The sequence below is a fragment of the Piliocolobus tephrosceles genome, chromosome 10 (assembly GCF_002776525.5).
Source record: "Piliocolobus tephrosceles isolate RC106 chromosome 10, ASM277652v3, whole genome shotgun sequence".
NCBI classification, from domain to species: domain Eukaryota; kingdom Metazoa; phylum Chordata; class Mammalia; order Primates; family Cercopithecidae; genus Piliocolobus; species Piliocolobus tephrosceles.
In genome coordinates this window covers 66,542,160-66,568,812 of record NC_045443.1, presented here as the reverse complement: position 1 = coordinate 66,568,812, position 26,653 = coordinate 66,542,160, and the positions used below count along the sequence as shown (strand labels likewise).

General features: G+C 35.7%; 1 protein-coding gene across 4 annotated transcripts in view; it reads right to left on the bottom strand.

Annotated features, from left to right (window-relative positions):
• Window positions 1-26,653, bottom strand: part of CPSF6 (cleavage and polyadenylation specific factor 6) — a 34,923-nt gene that overhangs the window by 5,232 nt on the left and 3,038 nt on the right. Inside the window, exons 2-10 of one of the 4 annotated variants that reach the window (XM_023226516.1) lie at window positions 18,291-18,500; window positions 16,190-16,293; window positions 12,660-12,805; window positions 11,590-11,763; window positions 11,350-11,460; window positions 10,408-10,912; window positions 9,960-10,075; window positions 8,982-9,135; window positions 6,613-6,805 (exon numbers count right to left, since the gene is read on the bottom strand). In XM_023226516.1, coding sequence (XP_023082284.1) covers window positions 6,616-6,805; window positions 8,982-9,135; window positions 9,960-10,075; window positions 10,408-10,912; window positions 11,350-11,460; window positions 11,590-11,763; window positions 12,660-12,805; window positions 16,190-16,293; window positions 18,291-18,500 — 1,710 coding nt within the window. In that variant the 3' untranslated portion in view covers window positions 6,613-6,615. The remainder of the gene's footprint in view (window positions 1-6,612; window positions 6,806-8,981; window positions 9,136-9,959; window positions 10,076-10,407; window positions 10,913-11,349; window positions 11,461-11,589; window positions 11,764-12,659; window positions 12,806-16,189; window positions 16,294-18,290; window positions 18,501-26,653) is intronic. The other 3 variants (XM_023226517.1, XM_023226518.1, XM_023226519.2) reach the window with 3 other exon arrangements.

The window sequence follows — 26,653 nt, the reverse complement described above, 5'->3', positions numbered from 1 at the left end:
TCAAGTCTATAAACTCATTTAACAATTAAATGCTGAACTAAATATAAAATTCAAAATTATTTTACAAATTAATGTATTTAACAGCATACAGGAACGTCTGCAAGTATTATAAATCAAATGGTGTTCCATGTTACAAAATTTATAAATAAGATTTATAAATAGAGTATGGACATTTAAATTAATGACATCCACGTACAAATCTTTAGACATAATACAAATTTAAAACATTTACTTTACTTTTACTCTATTCCACCTATATAGAAATACCTAATGTAGTATAAACTAACCAAAACAAGCTAAGTGGGCATCTACAATGATAAAGTTCATTTAAAACTCACATAAAATTAAAAAAATAAAGTTGATAAATTAAAATTTCAAGAATACATATATATGCAAACTTCAGGTAGAGGTTCACAAGAAACATTCAATTAACTTGGATATAAGTAACCATTGAAACATTAGGTAATTAAAGTATAAATGACAAGAAACCACTTCAATAATAAAGTGATTTAAGAGTCAAGACGGCAGAAGGTTTTTCAAAAAAACTTTTTCCAATTTGAATATGTTCATAGGGCACAGTTTAGTGATATTTTGCCATAAAAATAACTGAAAAATACTTTCTGCTCTACAATTAAAAGTTATTTCTGCCACTGCTATAAATTTTTTTTTATGTCCTTTCCTCCCCAACTAGGTTGTAAGTATCTTAAGAACATCAGTACATAGATGCATTCACACTGCCTAGCAGTAATAACTTAAAATTTTAAAACTGCAAAAGAAAAAAAATAGATGGTACAATCCAGGACTTCCTATTTTACATATAATAGTTTCTATATACCCATATTTTTCAGATAACTTCAGCCATTGCTATTGTTATCTTTTATTGCATCTTCATCTTATATTGATGAAGCTATTTAGCAAAATTATTTAGTGGGAAAAAAATCTAAAATGGTAGCTTTCAAATGTTTTATTTTTATTATGTGCAATATGCTTTAAAAAAACTGGTTTATGTATTAAAGAAAGACAAGGTATATGTTCTAATCTTAAATAATAATTACTGGGAAATTAATAAATTTAACTGTGAAAGAATGCTATCTCCCTAAATTTTCTGTTGTGCTGGAAGGGATAAAAAGAGATCAGGTCATTAAGAGGGAAAAACTATTTAAAGTCATAGCAAAACAAAAATATTCCATTCTTCCATAAAACGTATCACATACACTGCATCTTTGTATCATTATCACTCCAGTGGAGAATTAATACTATTTTTATATAGAGAATCCTGTTTGTAAAATTGCAACACACATCTTTTTCCAGGACTAATGCACTCATTTGTTTGATACTTTATAGATAGATCTTTTCTATTAATAAATTAATTTTCACCATACAGACATAAAATATGGGGGATAGTCTAGCCGTTTTTATTTCTATTTCTAAACACTTTACATTTATGCACTTGGAAATACAAATTTTACAGTCTTAAACGAAAGTGACTTTGAAGGCAATACAACCCATTTCCAATAATCCAATTCCATATTATACTCTCAAATGCCTAAGTAGGCAACTACATCAACAAAGACAGCAAAAAGCAGCTTAAAAGTGACAAATACATTCAATGCCCATGTTTTCAATGTATCATTTGGTAAAATCTGTAACGTCAAAGCCACACAATTACTTGCTTTAGCTATTAATTATAAAAGAAAGGCCTATGTAAACAGATGTTAAAACAACTAAAAGATCAATGGAATCTACACCTTTTTAATAAAGTCTATAAACTAAAGTGAACACTAAGTAAAATTTCAACACACAGAGAAGTCCCTGTATTTTAATATATCAAGCCATTATTAACAACTCAAATTATAATCGTTTCTGTTAGAAATTTACGCATATTTGCTAGAATTAGTATTTTAAATTAATGGTAAATTCATCTTCTAAGATTCAAATAAATACTTGATAGGGCACTTTTATAGATTTTCACATTAATATACTGAATTAAAAGGATTCTCATATAATTTTAGAGATGTACTATTAATGAAATAAAATTCACTTTTCTCTATCTGAAAACTTCTCCTTAATAAGAGGAATGGAAATGAGGTGGGCAAGAGAAATAATTATCTACACACGAGTTAACTCTAAAATTAAAATTCCTTCTGGTGTTGACTAGAACATATTACATAAAAACAATTCTAGTTATTGTAGATATTTACAAGTTCTTGCTACCCAAACATTCATATTTTCATCTTTCTACCTCTGTACATAGTACTTACCTCATTTTAACTAAAGCATTTTATTACTCTATAAAACACATACATAATTGTTGCTCTTACAACCCAGTAAAATAGTAGAAATAAACTTAATCACATTCAAAGAAAAATGAGCTTTGTTCCCAAAATATTTACAAAACGAACATCTCCAAATAACCTGTTATTTATAATTCATGGAGAGTTAAAACATGCTACCACAAAAGAAAAATTCCTAAAATTTAGATAGCATAAATGGCACCCTTACCCCTTTTTGGTTATTAGGTTTCTTTAAACAACGTTAACTAAATATTCATTCAAGACAAAATTTATTCAAAACAATCTATTTTACAAACTAAAACAATGGTAGTAAATTTAACACTGAGATGAAGGTGAGAGAGCAAGATGACTCACACTGGCATTGAATTTTTTTTTCAACAGGGAACATTAATCATTTGTAAACAAAACTATATTCTTAAACCACAGTGAGCAAAACACACTATACATCCATTCAAGGGATCACTTTCTACTCCCTCTTGTAACTTCAATTAACTCAGCTGTGCAGTGAGACAGGTTTTGTAATACTCAAAGCAAGAAAAATCAGAGCTAAAGCAATGAAAGCTAGCATACGTATCCAGAGGAAGCAGAGCAGTTAGGATATATTAGAAAACATACGGAAACAGGGCTGGGAGCTATAAGGCAGACCTCACGTAACCTAAGAGCTGCAGAAACAATTTTAAAATCTTATTACAACCAGTATCATTCACCAGGTAACTAAGATAATTTAATTTTCACATAAGCCTCAAAGCAACACTAAGAAGAAAAAGAAACATCTTCAACATGTAAGAATTTTTTTTTATTCTTTTGGCTTTTTTTGGTTGTTTTCAAATTAACAAAGTTAATAAGCTGAACACACAATGCAAAGCATCCTAATCTTGGGCAATAACAAAATCTACGATCCTAAGATCATATTTAAGGTAGTAGAAAGATAATCAGACGAGGCTGGCCGTGGTGGCTCATGCCTGTAATCAATCCCACCACTTTGGGAGGCTGAGGTGGGCGATTCACCCGAGGTCGGGAGTTCGAGACCAGCCTGACCAACATGGAGAAACCCTGTCTCTACTAAAACTACAAAATTTGCCAGGCATGGTGGCACATGCCTGTAATCCTAGCCACTCGGGAGGCTAAGGCAGGAGATTTGCTTGAACCTAGGAGGCAGATGTTGTGGTGAGCTGAGATCGCACCATTGCACTCCAGCCTGGGCAACGACAGTGAGACTCCCTCTCAAAAAAAAAAAAATGTAATCGGACAGCAAAGGCAAGTTATTTAATCCAGACCCCATACCCAATGCTTAAAAACTGTCATGGATAATAAAGATTTGAGAATTGTAAAACCTCATAAAACAGGCAGAGGAAAAGCATGAATAAAGAGTATTAAAAAAATAATAATTTGGTTTCAGTAAACAAAGAAAAGCTGAATTGTTAACACAAATTTGCTGAGCCGAGATGTTCCAAAGAAGTAACAAGAGGAATGCAACCTTTTAAGTAACTCAACTATGAAACTAAAATTATTTCAGTAAGAAATGTACAATCTTAAAGCATTGAACTACTTTTATTTTGCTCAGAGTGGTCTGAGAATAGAGGCAGAAATTACAGAATATGAAGCACAATGTATTTACATACTGAAATTTACAATATTGGTATTTTCTCATTAAAATATTATCTATTTGAACTTAGATATTGAATACTTTTAGAAAAACCAATACATTTTAAAATGAGAGAATGCAATTAACATTACCAACAGTTCAAACACAAAAAAAATTAAGATGGGACAGACATTAACAGCTTGCCAAGATCATTAAGTTTCCAGTTAAAAAATTAATAATTTGCCCTTTTAGCCATTCATCATCACTTTAAAAGATTACATTAGTATTTTATTTGTATACAGCCTTACTAGTGACATTCACTTTAGCTTTCAAATCACTCATTCCATTTAGTCCATTTAAGATTTACATGAAAGCTCAAAAGGACTCATATTTTAAAACTTCTAAAAAGGTCAACAGACCTTACTATGATGGTAATCAAATTTGCAGATAGCTTTTGTTTTTATTAAAAAGATTTACTTGAATATATGTAATCCCAGTCCCCACCCCTTTATTCATGTCTACATCCACAATAAATACTGTTTGATATAGCAAATGTACAATAATCCAGGATAACAGAATTTTTTGCACTAGAAATGCTTATGTAAAATTTTGCTTGGATGAAGGCACATACAGTATTACAACTCAATTCTGATTAATGTACAAACAAAACATGGAAATTCTGGTATGGTACATCAGTGATTAAGAAAAAATGTCAACAACAGTTTGCACATTAGGAATTTGTAGCTAATGTCTGAATGGAATGAAACTCAAGTCATGATATAGTTAGGTATACCCATTACTAGAATGTAATGTTAGCTAACTCAAATACTTTAAGATTAACAATGGATTTTGTTTACTTGGCTGACTATGCTAGTTTTACTAAAACCAGTAAGAAATTGTAATTAGTTAACTTTGGGTTTAAATTGGTTTGGAGGCCCCTTGATGGGCACATGCAATTTTGCAGATGAATTCAAGTTTCATTATCATGTCTTTACTAACTAGAAGCTTGCTGGTAACTTATAAAGTCTAAAAAAAAAATAGGTAACTTACAGAACCTGTACCTTTCTATAATAGAAATGAGTGACATAGATAAGCATTTCAACTAATAACCCAGTCACAATCCACCTTAAGCAACTGATGGATACTGAGAATTTTTTTTCATTAAGATGGGATCAGATTATTTAACTCAGGGGAAAAAGTGCTACATCTTTAAAATTTAGTGTTTAGATTTACATAACACAATATTCAATTTTTACATTCAAAAACAATATCAATTTCAATAAGCTTAGTTTTAAAAGTGTAAGTTTTTTTGCCTCATATTAAAAGAATGTTTTGAGATTTATATGAAATTTTGTAATACATGGAAAACTATACAAAAATCAAAGTTTTGATATTCAATCTGCATATTCAAAATGCAAAGTATCAAAACCAGCTTTTTAACTTAAAAAGTCCTTAAAATTGTAAATAGTGTTAAGAGCTTATTTGTGTTCCATAAAAATAGCACGCTTATTTTCTAGGCATTTAAGGACCTCATTTGCATATCTGTTATGGTTAAAGAAATTGCTATTCTGTCACAGAATTACATACACTTGATAAAGCCTTTAACTTTGCCCATAACAATTTAAATCCTAACAATTACCATGACTGAATTTTCAAGTAAGTTTCCCATGATTACTGAAAATAATCATATAAAGAGTATTTACCTATGAGGGGTTTGTTTAGCCTTAATTTAATTTGAATATGCCAACCAACATATAAAGAAAAAAATATTTTAATTTACAGAATAACCTTTGTGTCACATGCATAAGCCTTATAGTGCCCTCCCCCAGCTCTTCATATGAATAAATGCTGTTAACAAATATAAAAAATAAAATTACATGTGAAAATGAAGCATAAACAGACAACTCTTCCCACTTTATGAAAAATGTACACAAGAAATAGTTTTAAAATACAGAAAAAAAGACAATGATTATGATTTATGAATGAAACATCAAAGAAAATTATTTCCAGTTATTCTAAACTTGGGTATATGGCTTGACACAATTTAAAATTTTTTAGATATGGTGCACCTGAACCCATTTTAATTGAATAACTTTTACATCTTCTTTGCAAATTAAACGATACTGTTTCTTTTAAAAACAAAAACCAGATGTCAGGATAGTGTCTCTTCTAAAAAAAAAAAAAATTTCTCTTTTTTTTTTTTTTTTTTTTTAAGGAAAAGTCTCTTTGAATGTTGAGAAAACATCCTCCTATATTATAAACTATTATTGTGTCAGATTTTCTCATAAATTTTTAGGGACAAATAAAACTAGTTCAGGAATTGTAACTTTCCATTTATTTTTAAAAATCCAAACACATAATATATATGTGAAATAACTCCCTGTATTTTGTATTCTAAATTACACACAACCTAAGTATGTGATTACAAGAATCCCAATTTTTAGATTTTAGAAGTACACAATGAGTCCTCTTGATTATTTCCTTGCTTTGTTAAGACCATTAACTATTTGAAACCTAAAAGTGATAACTCAGCAATAAAATATTCAAAGATAAAAGGGTCAAAAATTTACCTGTCATTACTTACCCATAATTTGTTTCAGATGTTTCCAGAAGATTACATTCCCAAGTAGTGGACCATTTAAAATGTAGGTATATACTGTACAAACAGTAGCCTTGGAGTTATAGTTACTGTTAAGAATACACACACATTTAACAGGAACAAGGAATACCCACCTTCTAACGATGACGATACTCGCGCTCTCGGTCACGCTCTCGGTCACGGTCTCGGTCACGATCCCGGTGCCTCTCTCGTTCTCTGCTTCTCTCTCTATAATAATCATCATGACGGTCTCTACTACGGGATTTATGACGCCGACTCTTTTCTCGTGATCTACTATGGTCCCTCTCTCTTGATCGTTCACGTCTTCTAAAAGAAATTACTGGATTAATGCTCTCCATAATTAGATAGCTTAAAAATATTCAATTTTTTGATGTCTAAAAAAATCTAAGGGAGCAAAAAATTCTTCGTAAACCCAGCTTTCCGGTTTAAACTTACTATCCTGAGCTGCCAATAATGATTTACCAACTCACCAGTAAGCATGAACCAAAAATTTCATTATTAAAAACACCACCAAAAAATCAGCAACCGAACACATCACAGAAATGCATCACATCATCTATTTAAGCTAGTAGCCTAAAACAGATGTGTAGTATTTACTGAATGAACAAATAGAAAGGTACAGGGAAAATTTCAAAGCACTCGTGTTTTAAGCTAAACAACATCTACAATACCATTTTTTAGATATAAGAGTCATGAAGTCGTAACATAGGATGGGGCTTAAATATATGAAAATGACAACCTATTAACATACGGTTCATGAGGAGCAGCGTTCAACACAAAGAAACTTTCTAATATGCATGTTATATTCAGGGAAGGAGAAGAGGCACAGGAGAGGGCTAACAATTACGACCAGTAGCAAGAATTGATATAGTATTCACATTGTATTTAATATGTAGAAATGTTTCATGAACTGCCATTTTTTAAAACGAAATAATTTAACCAAAGCTTACTGCCTAAAAGACTTCTACAAATTCTGCTAAATTTACAGTAAGGAAGTAATAACTGTCTATTAAATAATATTTATGTCTTATATTTCTACACCAGACAGCTAAGCTCCTTGATCAAGGCCTAAGTTATTACTTTTTTTTTTCAAGATAGGGTCTCTCTCTGTCACTCAGGCTGGAGTGCAGGAACACGATCACAGCTCATTTCATCCTCGACCTCTGAGACTCAAGCAACCCTCCCACCACAGCCTCCCAAGTAGCTGGGACTACAGGCATGCACCACCAAGCCCAAGTATTTAAAAAATTTTTTTGTAGAGATGAAGTCTCCCTATGTTGTCAAGGCTGGTCTCAAACTCCTTGGGCTCACGTGATCCTCCTGCCTTGGTCTCCCAAAGTGTTGGGATTTAACAATTATTACTTTGGACTTTAAAACTTAAAAAAATGATACAAGATACCTATATCTATGACAAATTTGTTCAGACACAAAGATTCTTACACTGGGTCAAAAAGGCAATAATTACAAAATTGGGGACCACGTCAAAGGCAGGCTCCTTTCTCTTAACTTAAAGACGACGACTACCAGATAGAGTACACTAAAGACACATCTAAGAATACCAAGTGAAGCTTAAAGGTCTGCCTTTCAAAAATATATAAAATTTAAAAGTTAGCAGCAATGCTTAAAAAAATAAAAAAAAAAAAGGGAACTACCTAAAAGATAGATCATTAATTTTTTCAGTCACTCCCTCATTCAAGAAATTTTTATTTAGCACTCATTCTATACCAGACACTCTGTAGGAATTAGAAATATTATAACGAGCATGGGTGAGCACAGTGGCTTATGCCTATAATCCCAGCATTTTGGGAGGCCAAGCTGAGAGGATCACTTGAGCCCAGGAGTTCAGGACCAGCCTGGGTAACTTAACAAGACCGCATCTCTTAAAAGAAATACAGTGAGCAGGATAGATAAAGCCCCTGCTTTATCTCATTAGAGCACGTGTTTATTCAACATGTGCTCTAATGAGGAAAAAATATGCCTTGATAACAAGCATTGGTTACGGTAAGTACTATGCAAGAAGTAAAAAGAACAATATAACAGACTAACTTGGGAGAAGCCCCCTCCTAAGAAGTTAGAAGGAGACGTGAAGAATAAGGAGTCAGCTATGTGAACAGACAGGGAAAACTGCTCCCAGGAGAAGGAATATAAAGTGAGGTGGTCAAACATTTGATGTATCTAGAGAAAAAGGAGAAATCTGGCTGGAGAACAGTAAGGGAGAGGTACAAATGAGGCTAAAAAGATAGGCAGGGGCTTTATCACACAATCCCTCAATCTTTACAGTCTTGTTTTAAGACTGAGTAGAAGTCTTTGAAGGCTTTTAAGCAAGCAACTAATATTTAGAGTTAAAAAAGAAAAAACACTCCAGATGCTAAATAATCAGTAAGTAAAAGTAAAGTCCTCTTTTTAAAGTCTCAAACACAGTATTTTTTCCATTTGTAAACTATCAGTTTTTTTAAATAGAAATGAGACAGGAAAGTTTTACCTTGATCCAGAACCATAAGACTTGGACTCAATTCCATGAAGGCAATCTTGCAAAGAACTAATAAGAACTTTGCAACGATCATCAGCGGACACTTTGGATTGTTTAATTAAAGAAATTGCAGTTACCAATGTCTCAATAGCACTCCCATAATCACCTGTGAGGGAAAGGAAAGAGTTTCAAGTCATACAAATTTTGTTTTCAAAATACCATCAAACCACTTGAGATAAGAGTGATAAGGCATTTTACAAAAGTACTGTGCTATAAAATAACTATGCAAGGCAATGTCTTCTTTTACTATTTCACCATTTGCAAAAGACTTTCATGGTCATGATACTAACTCAACTTATTATTACAGGTGTGTAAAGCACATTATCATTTTGCAAATATAAGAATAAATAAGGTGTCATAAGGCCCCGGAACCTTTAAATGTCAAGGGTAAGACTTATATCTATGCCAAGTAACTTAAAATTTGGATTTTCCCCACTACACTGTGACACACAGCTTTTTTCAATGCATTTTATTTTTATTTTATTTTATTTTTTTTGAGACAGAGTCTCGCTCTGTTGCCCAGGCTGGAGTGCAGTGGCTGGATCTCAGCTCACTGCAAGCTCCGCCTCCCGGGTTTACGCCATTCTCCTGCCTCAGCCTCCCGTGTAGCTGGGACTACAGACGCCTGCCACCTCGCCCGGCTAGTTTTTTGTATTTTTTTAGTAGAGACGGGGTTTCACCATATTAGCCAGGATGGTCTCGATTGCCTGACCTTTGTGATCCGCCCGTCTCGGCCTCCCAAAGTGCTGGGATTACAGGCTTAAGCCACCGCGCCCGGCCTTTTCAATGCTTTTTAAATAAATCACAGGTAATGATTTTGGAATACAAAAAGAACATGTAAATGACCTATCTTCTAGATTGTACTTACATTTTTAGGTCATTCCTAATAACATATATAAGAAATTTTATTAATACAAGAAATATACAAACCAGCACTGGCATCAGATACAGCTCTCGAAATAGCACTGCTTGAGATTGCCCTATTTCTATTCATGATTTCTTCAAATTCAGCTTCACTTAATGGCGTTCTTGCAGTATCCATTTCCCTGTAAAATAAACACACAAACCTTAACTCATACTCAAGAGATTTCCTAAGTTAGTCATAATAGTGTATAGCAATTCATACTAGCTGCTTCTGACATGTGCTTTAGCGATAGTAGTTACTTTTCCATATTGAAGCATGCTACTTTTGCTACAAAGAGAACATGTCTAAAATTCCTCCTATACCAGTATCTTTCAGCTAAAATAGAGTAGCAGCTTAAACACCTCATCTTCTTGGAAGGCAGAAATAACATATTTATATAGCTACAATCTAATTATTTAGTCATTGTTCCTATCTTTTATCATCAAGTACTTGCACAGATACACACTAACCTACCTTCCAGGGGGGCCATAGTCACCCCTATCATACGGTGGAGGTCGACCATATGGGTCTGTTGGTGGTGGACCTCGGCTATCTGATGTAGGCATGCCGCTGTTAGTTGGTGGAGGAAAGAAAGCTGGGTTCACATGCGGAGCTGGTGGTGGGGCACCTGGAGGTGGTCCAGGAAGATGCGGAGGAGGAGCTAGTGTAAGGGGTGGCCCAAGTGGACCGGGTGGACGAGGTGGAAAGGGGCCTGGAGGTGGAGGTGGTCCCTGTTGTGGAGGTGGTGGGCCAGGAGGGGGGCCGTAGCCTGGAACTGGAGGTGGAGGGCCAGGAGGAAGTGGACCCAATGGAGGCTGCCCAAAAGGTTGTCCAGGAAAAAGAACTGGTGGTGGAGGGCGATCTCCTCGATTAGGAGGCCCAGCTAGAGGAGGAGGCAGAACCTGACCAGGAGGTGGAGGACCTGGCGGACCAGGTGGGCCTGGCGGACCTAAGGGTGGACGTGGTGGAGTCTGTCCAGCTAAAAAACAAAGGAGAAAGAGAAAAAAAACCACTTCACTAATAAGATACTTTCTTTCATATGCCAAGATTATACTTTAAACACATAAAGCATACACCAAGTCTTTGTCTTTAAATAAAACCCATATGGTAAATATTACACTACCAACTACAATGAAGTATATCCTTACAAACTTAACTAGCTCCATTTATGCTTAAGAAAAATTACTGAAACAAAAACTTTAATAAAAGATTACAATGCCTAGAGATATTTTCCATCTTTCAGTGTACACACACTTCTTACAGTGAAATCACCCACCTTATATTCTACTCTGATGCCAAGCTAGAAAGTGAAACAAGGAAAAATGATCTTGAAAGGATTTTTTTAAGAGGTAAGAAAATAAGACGGATGTAAATATTCTATATATAAGTCAAGCAAGTTTGGAGAAAAATAAAGACCTTTTAGGCCAAAAATGGGTATTTCCTCTATGCTGTGCCCCATATGCCATGGAATCCTAGTTTCCAGGAACAAAGGCCGAGTTCCTTTAACAAGATGCTTGATCAAATTTCCTGGATTCCAAAAATAGCATAACAAGGAGAGTAAGTCACATTAATAATGCATTACTTGAAAAAGAGAGAAAAGGAAAAGAGGTATTAGGTAGACATGTTTTATCCATGGTAATTTAAGAAAAGTTTTACCTGGAAAAGGTGGGGGTGGCCCTCCTGGTCCTGCTGGCCCAGGAAATCTGTCCCCACCAGGAACAGCCCCTGGAAAACGGCCCCGTCCTCTACCACCTTGTGGAAATGCTGCACGGGAACTGCCTCCTGGAGGACCAGCTTTACCTTCCCCAGACATTTGTCCTGATTGTGTAGCTGCAAATATCCAAATACTCATAAATAGCAATTATTAAAAATAGTATTCTGAAATGTAACCACTATTATTAAAAACAACTCTATTTCTAACATATTAACTTGCAAATGCCTTGTGCCTATGCAAACTACATAAGGAAGTATGGGTTAGGAAAAACATTCACATCTATTTGGGTACTTTTAAAGACTCAAATTTTTCAGGTTTAAATGTATTTTCCGTAAGTAATCACGAGTTACTTTCAAAATACCAGCACTCTGCAGCAGCCAAGACCGAAATTCTTCAATAGATATCTTAATTTCAGTATTACATCATTTAAATTTTGTAACATACTTCTTCTTAAGTCTTAAGTGCTAAAACATTAAAAGAAAAGGAACCACTTGAATTTCTGTTAATTACATAATCATCCATCTTATCTCTTTACATAATAACATCCTTAAATGTATAATGACAAATCTTTTCTATATTCAGTTTACTAAGTGGTGAAAGGTCTTGTTGCCAAGCAGAAAAATCAATGAACATTTTCTGGTTATCAGTGATCTTTCCCCCACCATAATACACATCCACATAGCTTTCCTTTAATCTAAGAATTAGAATGTAGTTTCCTTCTGTATCTAAGATGGAAATAATAGGACAAGAATGGCAGGGCTATAGAACTTGCACATTGTTGTGTAGTATTGGGTCTGTTATTATATCTGGAGAAAAAAATGGAACAAGGGTAGGTTTCTAGTACACAGGCCCACAGTCATAACCAGTGATTAAATTTAATTCAAAGCATGGACTTTGTGAAATGGAGTTTCTAGTGAGCAAGTATTAAGATGACTTCTCTAGTATAAAACACCTAACAAATGCACTGGTTAAAATGTACATATTTTAATAAAAGCCTCTGAGGACTGCTTACTTTTCCTGGACTGCATTTCAAATTGACTCAGGAACTGTTTATTGCATGGAGTTACAACAGGATTCTGACCATGAAGTTCTCTTTTAGGCAACAGATCCATTAACTTTTTTGAAGACGCTTCAGATCCAACACCAACAAGGGCAAACCTAAACGGTGTTTAAGGGGCGAGGATACAAAGTAAAAAGAGATGAATATTATTACTGTTATTCTTCTGTAAAAAGGTCTTAATCTGCTTTTATCTAAAAAAACAGCTGGGCACAGTGGCTCATGCCTGTAATCCTGGCTGCTTAGAAGGCTGAGGCCAGGAGGATTGCTTGAGCCCAGCAGTTTGAGGCTACAGCACGTTATAATCACAGTACTGCACTCCAGCCTGGGCAACAGAGTAAGATCCTGTCTCTAAAAATAAATAAATAATTTTAAAAACTGAAAATATTTCTTAAAACTATATGAGTACACATTTTTGTTCATATTCTATAACATGCCATAGAATTCAGTCATTCAAAATACATAATTTGGTGGTTTTTAATATTTCACAGTGTTAAAACCACCACCATAATCAATTTTAAAACATGTTCATTACCCCAAAAAGAAACTCCATATCCATTAGCCATCACTCCCATTTCTTCCCATCCCTGTACCCTATGGAACCACTAAACCTAATTTCTGTCTCTGGACTGGTCTATCCTGGACATTTCATCTAAATGGAATCATACAATAGGAGGTCCCTTATGACCAGCTTTAACTAGCATGTTTTCAAGGTTCACCCATTGTTACAGCATGCATCACCACTTCATTTATTTTTATGGGTGAATAATTTTCCATTATAAATATACAACATTAAAAGAAATCTATCCATCAGTACATGGACATTTGGGTTGCTTCCAATTTTTGCTACAATAAAAAGATGTACAATACCATTAACCATTGGGCAAGTGCAAATCAAAACCACAGACACCATCACATTCCCACTAAGATGGCAAAAATTAAAAAGACAACAAGTATTAAAGATGTGGAGAGGCCGGGTGCGGTCGCTGGCCTGTAATCCCAGCATTTTGGGAGGCCAAGGCAGGCGGATCATGAGGTCAGGAGTTCAAGACCAAGCCTGACCAACATAGTGAAATCCCATCTCTACTAAAAATACAAAAACTAGCCGGGCGTGGTGGCACACGCCTGTAGTCCCAGCTACTCAGGAGGCTGAGGCATAAGAATCGCTTGAACCTGGGAGGCAGAGGCTGCAGTGAGCCGAGATCCTGCCACTGCACTCCAGCCTGGGCGACAGAGTGAGACACAGAGTTACCATAAAACCCAGTAATTCCATTCCACGTACACATCCAACAGAACTGAAAATAACACGTTCACGCAAAATGGGTACACAAATATTCACAGGGGCATTTTCCTTAACAGCCAAAGGTGGAATTAACCTAGACGTTCATCAACTGATAGATTAAAAGAAGAAAGTGCTATATCCACGTAGTGGAGTATTATTCAGCCATAAAAACAAACGTGCTTCAACATGCATGCTTCAACATGGATGAACCTTAAAATCATTATGCTAAGGAAAAAAGCCAGTCATATAGGACTACATATTTTATGATTCCATTTAGATGAAATGTCCCGAACAGGCATATCCAGAGCACATTAGCGGTTACCAACAGATAGGAAATGGGAGTGACTGCTAATCAGGTATAAGGTTTCTTCTTGGGGTGATGAAATGTTCTGGAATGAGACAGTGGTAATGTTTGCCAAACTTCATAAATATAATAAATATCCCTGAATTGTACATATTAAAAGGGTGCATTTTATGACATGTGAATTATACCTCAATAAGAAAAATAAATTTAAAATAATCAGAATGATTACCAATTTGTACAGTTACAGGATATTCTAAATTATTTGAGGGAGGGAGGGTCTTAGTAGCTTAAGAAGCTTAAGCTCTTTTCCCCCTAATGTTCAATATGATCTTGTAAACTATACTTCTTATTCTAGTCAACAAGTTCTGCTGTTTGCACCAGGATTATCTTGGGTCACAGCATTTATGAACAACTAAATTAATTTAACAAGTATTTATTAAGCACTTCTTATATGCAACGTACCATTCTAGAGCTGGAGATGTAATAGCGAACAAAAAAATCTCTGCTCTCATTAAGCTTAAAGTCTTGGAAGAGACAACAAACAAGTAAAATATATCAGAGCGGAAATAAAGGAAACAGGATACGAAGGTGCTACTTTGCACAAGGTGGTCATGGAGGAAAACTCTTGAACATTTTGAGTCCTGAATGAAGTGAAAGAGTAAGCCATGTAGATATTTAAGGGGGAAAAGTAAACCAAGAAGAGAAAACAGCTAAAGGTTCTAGGTAGAAATTGGTCTGGCAAACAGCAAAGAGACTAATGTGGCTGAAAGAGAGTGGTAGGATAGGGTTAGAAAGGTGGTGGGAAAACAGATCACAAAGTACTTTGTAGACAATGGTAAAGACTGAGACAGAAAGGAAGCCATGAGAAGATTCTGAGCAGAAAGAATGTCATCTTTTTTTAGAACTTCTATAATGTGGAGCATAGACTGTAGGGGGCAGTCTATACTTCCAGTTATGAAGCTACTGCCAAGTTTAAGTGAGAGGTGATAGTGGCTTTGACCAAGTGGTGTAAGTGAAGTTAGTGAAGTGGTGTAAGAGAAGTGTTCAGACTCCGCATACATTTTGAAAATATTCTCAGTTTAGTATAACCTTCTAAGATAACTAAGCAATATATGAAATAAGCATATTCTTTATCATTTTGCACCTAACAATTTATCCTTAGAAGAAAATCCAAAATCTTTACCAAGACTTATATAAAATGATGTCTGCTGCAACATTATTTACAATAGGCAAAAGTGGAAACAACCACGATAACCAAAAATAAGAGGTAAATTACGGCAGCATACCAGCTATGATGCGAAAGAATTAGACATTAGAGATGTGTATTTATTTTTATTCCTTATATCAAACATATAAACACATGAATTATAATTCCATTATTTATTTATTTTTAGGAAAAAGCCCAAAAGAATCTTCACTAAAATGTTAAAAGTAAACATCAACGGATGGTAGGATAGTCGCATTTTATTTTCTTACTTTTGGATATCTATATTTTATAATGTTCTCATTCTAATCCTATCTCACTTGTATAGTTTACTAGTGAAATACAGCAAAACATTCAAACACACAGTATTCAGCTGCCCATCTTCTCCCATCTCTTACTCACAGGGAGAGTAATGGTTCCTAAACTGTGATTTCAACAACCATTTCAACCACAGATAGAGAAAACTTGGGAAAATTAGAAAACAGATCTGTCCACATCTTCACTCTATTGGTTTTAGTGTGCTAGGTAATAGGGTACATAAAATGAACAGTATCAATCTCTGCTCAAGAACCTCCTTCCAATGTAAACAATCATGTGTTGTATGCACGTGTAATTAACATTAACTTAAAGGAAAGTCAACTTGTTAAAAACTGTATCACTAGCTACTAAATCAAAAAGAAAGAAAAAAATCTTACCCCTTTGACTGGCCGTTTGCCCGATTTTCAAAAAATTTTATCTCCAAAATATCATTTACTCCCAAAGAATGAACTGCTTCAGTTAAGTCTTCATCTGTTGTCCACTGCAAGATATTTTTCCCCTCATTAACCATTAAAATATAACCAAGATTTTTATTATCCCAGTTTAGTTTTTAAAGGGAAATTTAGGACATACAAAATAAATGCTGAGTGCAAATCTAAGTCTAGTTAGGGCCAGTCAGGCTCCAATTTTTTTTTTTTTTTTTTTTTTTTGAGACAGAGTCTGGCTCTGTCTCCCGGGCTGGAGTGCAGTGGCCGGATCTCAGCTCACTGCAAGCTCCGCCTCCCAGGTTTATGCCATTCTCCTGCCTCAGCCTCCGGAGTAGCTGGGACTACAGGCGCCCGCCACCTCGCCTGGCTAGTTTTTTGTATTTTTTAGTAGAGACGGGGTTTCACCGTGTTAGCCAGGATGGTCTCGATCTCCTGACCTCGTGATCCGCCCGTCTCGGCCTCCCAAAGTGCTGGGATTACAGGCTTGAGCCACCGCGCCCGGCCCAGGCTCCAATTTTTAAACAAAAAATTCTGGGAACCTAACTTCATTCCCTGACACGTATTTCAGAAACTAGAAGGTACCCTTGGGGTTACAATAGGATTTGACTCTCAAGAGTTTCTGGTACAGCTTTAAATTGCTATGATTTTAAATTGTGAATAAAACCAATTTCACTTCCTCCCATTAAAGGAAAATATTTTGAATTTCATCTTGTTTTTCAATTAAAACGTAGACAAGAAAAAACATGTATTTAATATCTACCATGCACTTTATGTATTAACTATTTAACTCTTCTAACAACCCTATAAGCCCTATTATTATCCTCATTTTACACGTGATACAATAGAAGTTGAGTTTGCCCAAGGTGATAAAATTAATAATAGATGGTGGAGCTAAGATTCAAATACTTACTTAGCAACCATACTTACATAACTACACTGCTACTGTTTCCAATACTATAGAATACTCAGACTGGGTGGTGGGAAATGTGTTACAAATTAGTTTTAAAAGAAATGTGAATAGGCTGGGCAGCATAATGCCAGCACTTTAACAGGCTTGGTTAGGAGGATAGCTTGAGGCCAGGAATTTGAGGCCAGCCTGAAGCAATATAGCAAGAAGTCAGCTCTACAAGTTCTTGTTGTTTTTTTAATTAGCCAGGTGTAGTGACACATGCCTGTGTTCCTAGCTACTTAGACGCTGACACAGGAGGATCACTTGAGTCCAAGAATTTGAGGCTTCAGTGAGCTATGATTACACCACTGTCCTCCAGCCTGGGTGATAGTTTTGCAAATTGTCACCCCCACCAAAAAAAGAAATGTAAATAAGAAGGTTAAAAATACAGTGTTATTAAGGAAATGCAACGGTGCCTAATTTTACTGATTTTTGGATATACAAGTTTTTAACTTTCAAGTATACATAATAACTAAGTAGAGATACAAAAATTCTATAGGACTATTTTAATGATATTTAAAATGTAATGTTAATAAAAATATAAATATACATATGTGCATTTAATGAAGCTCTAAATCAATAATCTTAGTCTCATGACAACCCAAATTGAAATATAATACATACAGCAGTGCTTCTATAAATCAGATTTCAAATTTAAGAGCAGAAATAAAACTCAAATTTGTAATACAAATTAAATAATGGACATTATTTTTAAACCAGGAGTGATACTATGTCTCTTGCCTTTTACACTTGAATCCTGGTTTGAGACCCCATGTGAGCATTATTTTTAGTGAAACTGCGCTATCTGAAGCAAGGTAAAGTGGTAGCATAAAAAAGGTAACTGAAGACAAAACTAATTTAACTATATTTAACTAGTATCTCCACCAAGAAAAGCTGAATGACCACAAAACTCAAAACTAGAAGAACTGGAATTAATGATGTTGCAAAGATATCTGTATTTCCCTCCTCACTGGACAAGCAAACACGTATAGAAAAACAAACACAGTAACTTTAAACTTATAAAAATCTGGAGAAAAACAATTACTAGGGCAGTTCAAAATCAATTACCAATAATTTAATTCATATATTAACTTCACTCACCCATGTCAGATTTCCAATATATAATGCAATTCTCTTTCCAGTATATGTATAGACAACATTTGGTGCCGCTCCTTTACCGACATCATCACCAACTGTTGGTGGGAGAGTATCCATGTAATCCCGGTCTTCTGGGGCATCTCCATTATTTGCAGATGGAGATATGACATCGTCATACAAATCTATCTGATCATGCCCACCATATTCAGCTTCCTGAGATACAGAAATAATGTTCTAGATTATACAAAAGTCAAAATACTACTAAAACAGATTTGAACACAAATTCAACTTTTTGTTTTAAAAATCGGATAGAAAAAGGTCAAGGATGATTTCAGTACCAATTTTTTTCCATTTTATGCAATAGATGTATTCTTGAACAGGCCTAAAAAGTGAATTTCTTGCTGGGCATGGTGGCTCATACCTGTAATCCCAACATTTGGGAGGCCAAGGCAAGTGGATCACTTGAGGTCAGGAGTTCGAGACCAGCCTAGCCAACATGGTGAAGCCATGTCTCTAGTAAAAATACGAAAATTAGCCAGGCATGATGGCTCACGCCTGTAATCCCAGGTACTCAGGAGGCTGAGGCAGGAGAATCGCTTGAACCTGGGAGGCAGAGGTTGTAGTGAGCCAAGACGGTGCCACTGCACTCCAGCCTGGGCGACAGAGCGAGACTTCATCTCAAAAATAAAAAAGTGAATTTCCTTTTTTATTTTTATTTTTTGTAGAGACCAGGTCTTGCTACAATGCCCAGGCTAGTCTCAAACTCTTGAGTTCAAACAATCCTTCTGCCTTGGCCTCCCAAAGTGCTGGGATTATAGGCTTGAGCCACGGCACCCAGCCTAAAGTTAATTTCCATATAATGAATCCTACTTTTCCACTGATACTTATAATATAAAAAGTAAGTTCTTTTGGAAAAAGAAAGATATGGAGACAAATAACATGAAACTTTCCTTGGAAATACTCTTAAGTAATAACACATAAATGCAAATAGACAAGTTTTTTTTAAACTGACATTAGAAAAATCACCCCAAAATCCAAAGCCATTATATCTTTAATATTTGATCACAGAAAAATAGTTATTATGTTCTATAGTATTCAGATCTTGTTTTCCAACCTTGAGGAATCTACTAATATTTTTTTAAAAAGCATAGTGAGCTGAGGCATAGGAAAGAAGAAATATGGGCACGTAAATAATTCAAAATGTCATAATGAACAAGGGAAAGAGAAATAACAAACGAAATACATGTAGAACTATCCAAATTAATTATCTTCCAAGTTGTATCATTCTCAGTGAACAAAGAGCTAATGCTTACCTGAATTCTTAGTTATCTAGTCAAGTAAATTAGCAAGAGAAAAGCAACAGACCACAAAACAAAGAGTAAAGCTCTGGCACTGTCACCAACAGAATTAAAGCAATGCTACTGGGTGTCACATGCCTAAATGATAATTAGAGAAAAGGAAAACTAAAATGAAACAGACATAGGAGCAGGAAAAAAATAGAAAAGAGGGTTCAATTTGTGACTAAGTACATGAAAAATGAAATGTAGGTAAAAGCAGAATATTCAATACTATTTAATTGCCTTTGATAACCATTACTAGACCATAAGCTTGACTGAGCCTGTAGCACAGGAAAATTTCCACTTTTATCTTCTACTCTCCCTTTCCACAACTAAGTACCTGTATTGGTGTGAACCATTTTATTAGAACATTTGACATAAGGAAAAAGACAATTATAAGGCAACTTAAAAGTTCATATATAACTTACAGATTCTCCCACTAATACAATTTACTACAGAAATATACAAATGGCACATATGGAGGAGCTAACGGTTTTAGGGGCGATGAGCCAAAATAGTCCCTAAATGGATAGAGAATGACCCAGAGAAAAGCATTTGTTACATGATGGTAAACAGAGCAACAAGATATTATTATGGGCCTGGGCTACTGTTTTGTTATTAAAAAGACAGCCAGAATAAGATCTTTTTAAAAGAAAAAGAAAAAAGCCTAGAAGGGGAAATATCATTTATATACATAAAGGGACCTCAAGTAATCATCAGGTAATCTATGTAATTAATGACGTATCCAATTTACTAGTTACAGGATCTTTACATACCAATTTTACTTGTTATGAGGTAGAATATCTAAAAGACTTATTTAATAAGGGGTCTGGGATCTCAAGGTTAAATCAGAGAACAAAGCTAAATTTAACAAAGGACAGAAACTAAGACCACAAGTCACCGAATAATGCCATGATTTTATTGTTTGTACAGCAATCTAAAATAATCTTTAAGAAATGAGTTTTTGTTAAACAAAGTAACATGCTCAAATTTCAATGACCACAGAAACTAGGAAAAAAGAGGGTAAGTTTTGTTATGAAGTTTCAGTGTAGCTGAAGCTTCAGGCGGTGTGGCTGCAGCAGTAGTTCCATGCACTTAAGATACTAAAAAGTTTCCCACAAGGGGTGTTGGGCACTTTAATCTCTCTTGAAATCCGATTCTGTACATCAAGTAGAATTATTAATATTATTCAAAGAGAGTTGAGTTTCCATCCTCCTCAGCAGAAACTATAATCACAATATATGGTCTGAGGGAAAGTAAAAAAGAATGGAAGGGTTATTAACAGCAGCACTAAATGTATTTTTAAATTTATACTTTCACTTACATAAATAGGTGAACAGATTATTTTTCTTCTATTAGCTACAAACCTGTGAAAATGTTTACATAAGTAGACAAAAAATTTACAAGCATAATTGCAGCTACACTAACCTGGTACACCACAATCACTATTTTTGTCCATCCATGAATTCCTATGTTGACACAAACCAATTTTCCATATTGATATGATTCTACCAATATTTAGGATCAGCCATTTTGTCTGGCAGTTGTACTGCTTCCAAGTGGTTGTAGTACGATCCTAATTAAGACCATTGTCCCGGGGTCTATGTGGACTAGTTAGCTTCTCTGTTCCAAGGCCACAGCCTGTACACTTAGCCCCAATGGTATACATTTAAACTTTGTGGAAAAAATATAATGAATCTGAATACATTTGCTGCCATTACTAAAAATGAAACTCAAAGCACACTCTCATGTAGTATCAGTAATCTTCCTTTTAATCAGCTTCATATCATGTCAATCCTCCAGAGTAAAAAAATACAGAACACACTGAACTTTGTTCTTACTTCAGAAAGTGAGAAAACATGCATGATGTTTGCATGAGAAATTATGAAAAATGTATATCACAGGTCATACAGAAATAGAGCTCTGCAAGCCTACTGAACAAACTAAAAAAAAGGTTTCCAGTTTTAAAGAAATATTTAACAGTATCATTTTTTATTACGTAGTATTTTCAATTATTACTTTTAATTTTAATGACATTCAAAAACAAGAAAATATCATCATCCCTCTAGTTATCTCTGATACCAAATGCTGCCCAATCTTATCGGCTGTTCATAGTAGCTAGCTAGCTACATTACATAAAGATGGGAATAAACAACAGCTCTTAGGGTTAAAAAAACTCACTAATCTTTTTCATTCCCTACCATTCTAAATCACTACAATCATTCTAAAGGCAAGGTATTTTCTCAACATTTTACGAAATAAGATTACGTTCTACATGACATACAAGTATCTGTTGCCAAGTCAGAGAAAATGGATGGTAAAATGACCCAAATCCTATTAGTTCCCTTAAAGTAAGGCTTCTCAACCTTTTCATTATCCCTGTCTACTCCCTCCCTTCAAGAAGTTACTTTTAGACATTTTTCCCCTAATTACCTGTCTTACAATTTTAATATCACAGATACATGATACATATTGTATACCACTATTGGGATGAACTTGCTAGCTGTCAAAATATTCATCATTCTCCCTGACAGACCTGACATTTTTTTGATGGTTCTAAAATTACAGTAACATCATTCGAGGCTAGGCATGGTGGTTCATGCCTGTTAATCCCACCACTTTGGGAGGTCAAGGCAAGAGGATCCCTTGAGTTCAGGAGTCTAAGACTAGCCTGGCCAACTTACGGAGATCCCATCTCTACCTGCCCCTCCCCAAATATATATATATATATACACATACACACACACACATATATTTTGTGCATTATATGATACTATCAGTAAATGCACAGCAAAGGCCACTTGTTTCAAAGCGTATTTTAAATTATTTCCATTTAGAGAAATATATGAAGGGGGGAAAGTTACATTTTGCATTTACAAAATGTATCCTGTACCTAGGAAAAGAAACACTAGTATGCAAAATCCAATAGCAAATAACCTAAAGCATATTTTTTTTTTAAAATATAACATTTTATCTAATTATGTTCTGAGTAGGCATTAAAATTGGCTAGTAATCCCTGTAAAAATCCCTTCCTTAACTAATGGTAAGGAAGCCAATTTGGTACTAAAAATATGCCACATAAACCATAGTGGACAATTCATAGGCAACTAAATTAACTGTACCCATAAATAACAAAACAGAGAAGAGTTCTAGCTTTCCTGAACATTCCTATCCATTTTTCTGAATCAATTCTAACTAGCTCATTCTCAACCTGACAGCTTTATTTCAGATGGTTTCCTAGTAAACATAAACAAATCATAAACGACGTTTCTCTGATATTTGTCCAAGAAACTTACTTTCATTAACTGGCTAAACAATTGGCTAGAATACACACATAATGACTGAATGTAAAGCAAAATGATTCATGACATAAAAACTGACTTATCAGATGTTCAGGTCCGTAACTCCTAAGTGAATTTTTCGTTTCAACTACCACCTCTATACATCTCCATTTTTTAAAAAGTAATTACTTCTGTGTGTGACAAAGTCTTGCTCTGTTACTCAGGCTGGAGTACAATGGCCTGATCTCAGCTCACTGCAGACTCTGCCTCCCAGGTTCAAGCAATTCTCCTGCCTCAGCCTCTGAAGTAGCTGGAATTACAGGTGTGCACCATCACGTCCGGCTAAATTTCTTATTTTTAATAGAGATAGTGGTTTTACCATGTTGGCCAGGCAGGTTTCAAACTCCTGACCTCAAGTGATCCGCCTACTTCAGTCTCCCAAACTGCTGGAATTATAGGCATGAGCCACCACACCTGGCCTACACTTCCATTTTAAAGATGGGTGGTCAGATTACTAAATTTGTGCTCAGCGACCAACTGCCTGACAGGCCAGAAACTAAATCCCACATTAAGAGTTTCTGACTCCCAAACAAGCAACAAAATACACTACTTCAATGAACACAGTGTAAAGTTCACAGAATTTCTTTGACTTTCCTCTCCAGATCAACAAAACTCTACAGATTAAACATAAAGGGATGGTAACTATAATATAGGACCTGTCAGTGTGCTATAATTACAGTAGTCCCCTCTCATCTGAGGGAGATATGTTCCAAGACCCCCAGTGGATGCCTAAAGTCAAGGAAAGCAAGGAACCTTTCCTTGTATAATGTTTTTCCTTATACATACCTATGATAAAGTTTAATTTATAAAGTAGGCACTGTAAAAAATAACTAATAAAAGAGAACAATTATAGTCATGCATGACAAGGTTTTTGGTCCAGGTGGTCAGATTAGAATGGAACTGAAAAATTACTATTGTTTAGTGATCTTAGCCCAATGCATTACTCACACATTTGGGCTGGTAATGCTGGTGTAAACAAACCTACTGTGCTCCCAGTCATATAAAAGAACAGCACATGCAATTATGTACAGTACATGATACTTGACAACAAGCAACTGTGTTACTGGTTTATATATACTATATATATTATACTTTTTTGTTTTTATTTATTTATTTATTTTTAATAGAGACAGGGTTTCGACATGTTGGCCTGGCTGGTCTTGACCTCCTGGCCTCAAGCGACCTGCCACCTCAGCCTCCCAAAGCACTGGGATTACAGGCATGAACCACCACACCAAGGCCAATTACACCATACTTTTTATCATTATGTTAGAGTGTACCCTTCCTACTGTAAAAAGTTAACTGTAAAACAGCCTCAGGCAGGTCCTTCAAGAGGTATTACAGAAGGCATTGTTTTCCTGGGAGGAGAGCCCATGCTTCTTACTGCCCCTGAAGATCTTTCCAGTGCGACAAGATGCAAAGGTGGAAGACAGTGATATTGATAATCCTGATCCTGGGCAGGCCTAGGCTAATGTGTGTGTGTGTCTTCAGTTTTTAACAAAAGTTAAAAAATAAAAATAAAAAAGGCCAGGTGTGGTCGTTCATGACTATAATTCCAGCCTCCTTTGGGAGGCTGAGGCAAGAGGATCACTTGAGGCCAGGAGTTTGAGACCTGTGCAACACAGTAAGACCTTGTCTCTTCTAAAATAAAATTAATTTTAAAAGTTTTTTAAAAAATATAATAGAAAAAAGTTTAGGCCAGGTGTAGTGGCTCACGCCTGTAATCCCAGCACTTTGGGAAGCCAAGGCGAGAGCATCACTTGAGGTCAGGAGTTCCAGACCAGCCTGGCCAACATGGTGAAACCTCATCTCTACTAAAAATACAGTAGTTAGGCAGGTATGGTGGTGAGTGCCTGTTATCCCAGCTACTTGGGAGGCTGAGGCAGAAGTGCTTGAACCCAGGAGGCAGAGGTTGCGGTGAGCCAAGATTGCACTACCGCACTTCAGCCTGGATGACAGAGCGAGACTCCATCTCAAAACAAAACAAATAAGACAAAAGTTTATAGAATAAGGATATAAAGATTTTATATAGTTCTACAATGTATTTGTGTTTTAAACTGTTATTATTGAAGAGTCCAAGAAGTATATAAAGTAAAAATGGGCCAGTCACAGTGGCTCACGCCTGTAATCCCAACACTTTTGTAGTTCAAGGCAGGAAGACAGCTTGCACCCAGGAGTTGCAGACTACCTGGGACCACACGGTGAGACCTCATCCCTATAAAAAAATAAAAATTAGCCAGGCATGGTGGCACACGCCTGCAGTCTCAGCTGCTCTGGAGGCTGAGACAGGAGGACTGCTTGAGCCTGGGAGATAAGGGCTGCAGCGAGCCACAATTGCACCAGTGCACTCCAGCCTGGATGACAGTGAGAAAATACTCATCAACCAATCAATCAATTAAGTGAAAACACTACAGTAAGCTAAGGTTAATGTTATCATTGAAGAAAAACGTTTAAATAAATTTAGTGTAGCCTGAGTGTACTGTACAGTGTTTATGAAGTCTACAGCAGCGTACAGTAACGTCCCAGATCTTCACATTCACCCACCACTCACCTGCTGCCCCTCCCAGGGCAACTTCCAGTCATGCAGGTTCATGATGAGTGCCCCATACAAGTGTGCCACTTTTTATCTTTTATACCAAAATTTTCACTTACCTTTTCTATGTTTAGATAGATACACAAATACTTACCACTGTGTTACAACTGCCTACAGTGTTCAGCACAGTAATATGTTGTACAAGTTTGTAGCCTAGGAGCAACAGGCTACACCATATAGCCTACATATGTAGCAGGCTGTACCTTCTAGGTTTGAAATGCAAAAGCACTCTATGATCACAAATGATGAAAGCACCTAAGACGGACTTCTCAGACATATCGCCATCGTGAAGCGACATGATTGTATAAGTTTACTGTAATAAAAGTTACCTAAATATAGTATCTCTCAAAGTACCTTACTGTATGTAATATTTTCAGCCCTCAGAACCACAAGTAACTGAAACCACAGAAAGTGGAACTGTGGATATGTGTGGACTACCGTATGTAGGTATCTCTCAGTTCCCCTACAGTGTACTTTAAGGGTAGAGACTATCTAAACTTTGTATCCCTCGTTGCTGGCACATAACAGACACTTAAGAAATGTATTTTCAACATTTTTTTTTTGCTTTTTTGAGACAGTGTCTCGCTCTGTCATCTAGGCTGGAGAGCAGTGGCCTGATCTCAGCTCACTGCAACCTCTGCCTCCCAGGTTCAAGCGATTCTCCTGCTCAGCTTCCTGATTAGCTGGGATTACAGGCAGGCACCACCATGCCCGGCCAATTTTTGTATTTTTGATAGAGATGGGGTTTCACCATGTTGGTCAGGCTGGTCTGGAACTCCTGACCTCAAGTGATCTGACCACCTCGGCCTCCCAAAGTGCTGGGATTACAGGCATGAGCCACCACACTCGTCCTAAACAATTCAACTTTTAAATTATTTAGTTTTGGCCAGAATTTTAAAATCTACAATTACTAAATATTGGGCTAGTAATTACTACACTTGAGTATAAATCCCAGTTTAAACTGAATTGACACACTATTGAGTGTGAGACAGAATCACTTTCTTCTCAACTTCAAGTAATATGGAGGTTTGGAAGACGTTCAAATTGCCCTTCCAACTGTTCTCAACTTGATGACATCCAAAGACCTCTAAGAAC